Raw genomic sequence first — 6,552 nt, 5'->3', positions numbered from 1 at the left:
AATAAAAGTAAAGAAGCAGTCATTAATCATCAGAAAGATTGAACTCTGAACCGGAATCATCTTCGTAATCCCCTGTTCCCATTTCATCATTAAGGCTCTTAATCATGAAGCCAACCCTTTCGTGACATTTCCTCCAAGCCTTTTCCTGTTCATATTCCAATTTCCGGGCAGTCTTGTGGGATTTGAACATCGACTTGGACATTTTGCGGAACTCATTGAGAGCCTCCCGGATTGATGCAGTGACATTTGAGGGTTCAGGACGGCTCTCCAGATCGCTGAGAGATGGTTCAGAGTGAGCAGACCGCTTGCCTTTCTTGCCCGAAACTCCTCCTCCTTTAATCATTGAAACCTTGTTCTCAACAGATTCATTAGACAAATCAACCTTAAAATACTCAAATATACATGTGAGGAACATGCCATATGGAAGATTAGCCTTTTTAGTACTTTTTACTGCTTCCCACATATGACGTATCATAATGTAAGCAAATGAAATTGGGAAAGAAGTAATGAGAGCAAATAGGATAATAGAATCAGAAACTGTTACTCTATGGTGAGAACCGCCTTGTGGAGTGAGGATGTGAGTGATGATGCGGTGCAACAGAAAATTCTCAGGGTCGAGTGCTCGATGAGTTGGGATTAGTCCATCTAAACCAGAAAAATTTGCACAGATGTGTTGCAAGGCTGTTTGCTGTGTAACGCCAACTTGATCATCTCACTTATCAATCATGTAAACTTTTGGCCCTTCATCTTCATACCCAAGAGCAGTGCCTATGGTTTGAGGATTGAGAGTCATGTAAACACGCTTGACGTAAGAGTGGATTGAGCCATCAATCAAGCGCATGTTTGCATAGAACTCCCGGACCAGCCCCGGGTAAACAAATTTCTGAATGTGAACCAGTGGAGTCCATTTCAGAGCATCAAACAGGGAAGAAAAGTTGATTCCTTTGGTGGCCAGTTTTTCAATATTTACTAAGTAAGAAAGGCAGAGAGGACGTTTCAGCAAAACATCATTGTTAAATTCATAGAAAGCACATGAATAGAATCGAGAGGGATCAAAATGGGAGTGATTTTTGTGAAATTTGTTCTTGAACTCTAGTGACTCCAAATTTGCAGGTTCTCTTGTATCATGCAATACAAAGTTTTTCTGCCTTTTCTGAGAGCTTTTTGTATGTGGAGTAGATTTTTTCGGCGGTGATGGAGGTGGCGAGGTATGTGATTCCTCTTCATCTTCTTGAACACTGGATTGCTTGTTCTTTCCAGTCTTTCCTCTCCCTGAAGTTTTGTGAGCGATAACCTTGCGACGCATGGTTTCGGTCCTTTTGGAAGGAGGTGAATGAGTAGAAGAGGAGGTAGAATGAAGATGGATATGTGTATGAGTTTGAGGTGATGAAAAAGGTGGACTTTTGGAATGGGGGTTCGGCCACTTCTCTTATGTGCCATTTTCTTTTTCATGGTAGAATGAATGGAGAAGTTGAATATGAAGGGGTGAGAGTGCCGAAAGAAAGTGAGGAAGGAGGGAGGTTAGTGGTGCAATAAATGTGGATTGGAGAGAGATGATGGGAAAGTTAATGACCATAATGGCGCGGTTATTAACCAAAGGGTTTTGAAAAAGGTGGTTTCTTAGAATCAAGGGATTAGATGGAGAGAGGGATTTGATTTGACAATAACCACTTCCAATAAGATTTGAAATGACAAACAAAAAGATTTTGATCATCATAACATGAGGAATCAATAAAAAGTCAAAGTGGGGTCAAATAAGATTTTGTGGGGCCTATGAGAAGCAAAGTCTGTGCAGCCTCCCCCTTAATCATAGCTCCTCCAGCATGTAGGGGTGTTCAAATCCAAACCGATCCAAATTAAACCGTTCATCCAAACGATGTTACAACAACAATAAAAAAAGCCTCGTCCTATTAGGTGGAGTCGACTACATGAATCAAACGATGTTATTGAAGTCCATCATATATCATATCTATAGAAAAACTGTTTATATATAGATCTCGTTTGACCACTTCATGAATAATTATTATTGAAAAATAAAACAAGTACACAAGAAACTAAACAAAGTAAAATGGCAATAATCTCAACAAATTAAGTAAGGCATTGGCTCTAAATAAAGTGGATGTTTTTTGCTAATGGTTAACCCACTCAACTCACTCATATCTATGAATGCACCATTATTATTAGGAACCTTCCAATCAAACAAATGGAGAAGATTAGCCATGACATACTCAAGAGAAGCAACTGCAAATGAAACTCCGGGACAAGCCCTTCTCCCAATTCCAAATGGGATCAATTGAAAACCTATTCCCTTATAATCAACTTGTTGGTTACCTTCAAATCTTTCAGGAATAAACTCTTCAGCATTGTCCCATAATTTAGGGTCTCTATGAATTGCATATGAATTTATATACACGGTTACTTTTTTGGGAATGTGGTACCCTTTTATTTTCACACTATTTGCTGTTTCTCTTGGAATCAAAAGTGGACCTGGTGGATGTAATCTAAGAGTTTCTTTGATCACACACTTCATGTACTTCATTTCATTTAAGTCATTTTCCTCTATCATGGATTTTCCACCCACAATTCTTCTTACCTCTTCTTGTATTTTTTTCATGGTCTTTGGATTATTAGCAAGTTCTGCAAAGACCCATTCAATAGTTGTTGAAACAGTGTCACTTCCCGCAACAAACATATCCTACAATTATGGAAGATGCATAATTATTGTAAATAATAATAATAATAATAATAATAATAATAATAATATATCATTGAGCATTTAAGTTTTTTTGTCACTATTGACATAAATATTTGAAACGGATTGATTTAGAAAATAAATTTAGATCGATATAATACAAATGATAATAGTTTAAATAAAACTGAATTAAAATGAAAGTAAAAATTAAATTAATTTGATCTAAAACATAATAAATTATATCGGTTTTATTTGCTAAATCGATTCAAATGGTACTACAATCTTATCTAGTTGATATTGTCAATGAAATAAATAACAAAAAAATTAAATATTTTTTAAAATATATCAATGAATAATCAATTTATTTTATTTATTGTTAGATTGTAAGAATTCTATATTTCTATTACTTTGCTTAGTTAAAAGAGGTTCATTGTAATTATTATTATTATTATTATTATTATTATTATTATTATTATTATTAAAGGAAGAGAATTGAAATCAAACCACAAGGAGTGCTTTCATGGTATTTTCATTGAGCTCAAACTCAAGCATGTCCCTCTCTTGAAGTTGAAGAAGTACATCAACAAAGTCTTTATTATTATCATCACAATTTCTCTTCTTTCTCTTATGTTCTTCAATAATCTCTTCTAAGAACGCATCAAATTCAGCATGAATAACCTTTAATCTTGACGTGAAACCTGTAAGAACATCAACCCAATCCAATGAAGGGAACAAATCTCCAACCCCAAGTTTTGATAATTGTGTCATCATCTTCCTCACAACTTCCACAATGCTTTTTCTACCATCATCACTTGCTTCGAACTTTAGCCCGAAAATGCACCTACTAGATATGTTCATTGATGTTGCAGCAATAATCTTAGATAGATTCACTGACGATCCTTTTGTACAAGCTTCATGTATAGAATTAATCATCATTAATACTTCATTTTCTCTAATGGGTTGAAACGACTTTACCTATGTTTGAAAAATAGAAATATGAATACCAATATAAATTTTGAATACAATAATTTTAATCATCATGACAATTAATATTTAATTAATAAATATATGTATATGAAAAACACAATATACAGTATCCAAAAAATACTTATAATTAATTGTTATCTAAGGCACCGTTTGTTTAGTGGGTGTGTCCACTAAATTTTGAGACACGGTGACACGCTCACACCCATGTTTTATGTTTGGTTTTTAAATACATAAATTAAGTAAAGACACGGTGGTACACATTGGTATACAAATACATGAAATTTGTGTACTGCTATTTTATTGAGACACTAAGACACAAAAATTAAGACACAAGTTTTTCCACTTTTATTCTTAATAGTAGTGACTATAGTGATTTTTTTTGGAGATAAGAATAATATTGACATTTGTAATTTATGTTCTGTCTTGTGCATAATTACTAAACAAAATAAAAACTTTGTGTCTCCTTATGTATATATCTTCAATATTTATGTATTTGTGTCTATGTCTTCACCCATATATAAACCAAACACAGCCTAATAAATCACTACTCTATCCTCTTTGTTTTCTTTCTTTCTTTTTTAGCTTTTCTGTCTTTCTCTTTATTTTTTTATTTTTTTAATTAATAAAATATTTAAATAATTTTACTTGTTTCTATATTTATTTTAAATTAAATAAAATACTAAAATATAATTTAATTATATACATTTTATACTAAATATAATATATAAATTTAATTTAGTTTCTATCTTTTAATTTTTATCTTTCAATAGTCTCCCTTTTAAATATAGCCTAATTATCTGGCCTACTTATTAGTGTATATTGTCTATTTTAATATTTGTGATCCCTAATAATTTTTGTTTTTGACGATAGAAATAAAGGCAAAACTCTCACACATTCATTACAAGAAAATTTTTTTCACATTTTTATAAGACATGCTTGGTATTCTCTTCTCCCATGTGAGCCTTCACATTTTACATACTCTTCAACCAAAGAATAATTATGGTTCATGTAAGTTTTTAAGCAAAATAATCAAAATGATATTAAATATAATACTAGTACTAATAGAAGTTTGCTCTTCTATCTATAAAAGAATAATTTTACCTTGTTATTACCAATATATTTTATTTCTCTTATACGTAACAAATAAAATCAAATAATTATGAATTTTTGTTTTGAATAAGAATAAAGTTTTTATGCATCATCATTCTTACCCTATTTGTGCTTAGAAGCTCAAGAACACACAACTTCCTTTTCCTTCTCCATTCCTCTCCATAGGGTGCAAAACCAATCTCCTTGCATTCATAGAAGAATACCTTTGAAGCTTTAGTATTTGCTCTATTAGAGAAAGCAACATCATGTGTTTTTACTATTTCTTCAACAAGATCTGCTGAAGAGACAACTAGGGCTTGAGTTTGCCCTAATTGAAGCAACAAAAGAGGGCCATATTTGTGAGAAAGCGCCTTTAAAGATTGGTGTGGAAGTGTTCCTAGTTGGTGAAGGTTTCCAATTAATGGTAGCTTTGGTGGAGATGGTGGAAGATTATTGAACTTGTTGTTTCTTCTTGTGAACCTAAGAATACACAAGATGCTTATGATTATGAAACATATGGTAGAGATGGTTGAATTTGGTTGATGTTGCAATTTCTCTAGAATTGATGATAGAACAAGTTCCATTGTATTTTTTTTTTTTTTTTTGTGTATGCCTAGCAAATAGTAATTAATGAAGATCAGGTGTAGTTTTGAAAAGATTGAGAGCTCTTAATTAGTATATAATGCTCAAGGTGTTGAAATAAACGTGTGGAATAATCTTAGATTCTTTTTCTAAAAATTTAACTGATGAGTAGTAATTATATGAATTGTGTTATATATAAAAATTTTGATATTATATTATAAAATATTTTTTTTAAATTATTAAATTTTTAGATAAAAATATTATGAATAATTCTATATACAACATATTATGCATAAACTAAAATTAATTATCAATTAGTCCTTGCATATAAAAATATGCATTTTATATATTATAAAAAAAGTTAATATAACTGTACAAAAGTTTAATTATTTGCTTATTATTATTGTTGATTTAAATAAATATTATATTATGAGAAAGTTAAATATTTTAGTAAAAAATTATTTAATTAAAAAATATATAAATCAATATATATAAATATACACAAATATATAATAGGAGATATTTCGATAAAGATGTTTAAAACGTCTTTTTTTTTAAAGATGTTTATTATTAACTAAAATTTAATACATATAATTGATAAACTATATTATTTTTGTCAAAACTAAATCAGACAAATTGATTTGATAAAAAAATCAGTAAACCAAATTTTGAACCGATTTAAATTAATATTTTTTATAGAAAATGACTACAATAACTTTATTATAAAAAATAATTAAAATATTTTTATTATATAATTTTTTTAATTTTAAAAATTTTAAATTCTAACCCTATAATGACACAGAAAAAAAATTAAAATCTAGAGTTTTTAAAATATATACATATATATAAAGAATATTTTATTTATTTTTTATAATAAAAATATTATAATTATTTTTTAAAAAAAATATTAATTTAGACCAGTTTAAAATATAATTTATCAATTTTTGACCAAATTAACTTATCTAATCTAATTTTAATAAAAATAATATAATTTAATTAATTATATATATTAAATTTTAATTACTTAAAAATATTTTTTTAAAAAATATTTTAAACATTTTTATTTAAGTGCTTCCATATATAATAACCAATTTCATAACTTGTTTTCATTGTTTATAATAACCGATTTGATAACATGTAATAAACACCGCATAGATTTGATCAAATTTTTTTTTGGTGACTATAGATTTGATCAATTATCA

At 29.5% G+C, this 6,552-nt stretch overlaps 1 protein-coding gene across 1 annotated transcript; it reads right to left on the bottom strand.

The window, feature by feature from the left end:
• Positions 1-2,009: 2,009 nt before the first annotated feature.
• LOC130946233 (cytochrome P450 71A1-like) lies at positions 2,010-5,352 on the bottom strand. The gene is made up of 3 exons (XM_057874904.1): positions 4,891-5,352; positions 3,197-3,667; positions 2,010-2,695 (listed from the first exon to the last, which is right to left on the bottom strand). The coding sequence occupies exons 1-3, from the start codon at positions 5,350-5,352 to the stop codon at positions 2,081-2,083; spliced, it is 1,548 nt and encodes a 515-aa protein (XP_057730887.1). The 3' UTR covers positions 2,010-2,080.
• Positions 5,353-6,552: the final 1,200 nt, after the last annotated feature.

This window comes from Arachis stenosperma, chromosome 8, assembly GCF_014773155.1.
Source record: "Arachis stenosperma cultivar V10309 chromosome 8, arast.V10309.gnm1.PFL2, whole genome shotgun sequence".
Classification (NCBI taxonomy): Eukaryota; Viridiplantae; Streptophyta; class Magnoliopsida; order Fabales; family Fabaceae; genus Arachis; species Arachis stenosperma.
Note: the sequence above shows the minus strand (reverse complement) of the source record. Positions and strands in the feature narration are given on the sequence as shown.

Bases quoted from the DNA above. Each gene is read 5' to 3' on its own strand.
- LOC130946233 (XM_057874904.1), bottom strand. From the start codon at position 5,352: ATGGAACTTGTTCTATCATCAATTCTAGAGAAATTGCAACATCAACCA. The intron at 3,668-4,890 runs GTAAGAATGATG...TTTCAAACATAG, and splicing joins AGCTTCTAAGCACAAATAGG to GTAAAGTCGTTTCAACCCAT. The intron at 2,696-3,196 runs GTTTGATTTCAA...CCATAATTGTAG, and splicing joins CCATGAAAGCACTCCTTGTG to GATATGTTTGTTGCGGGAAG.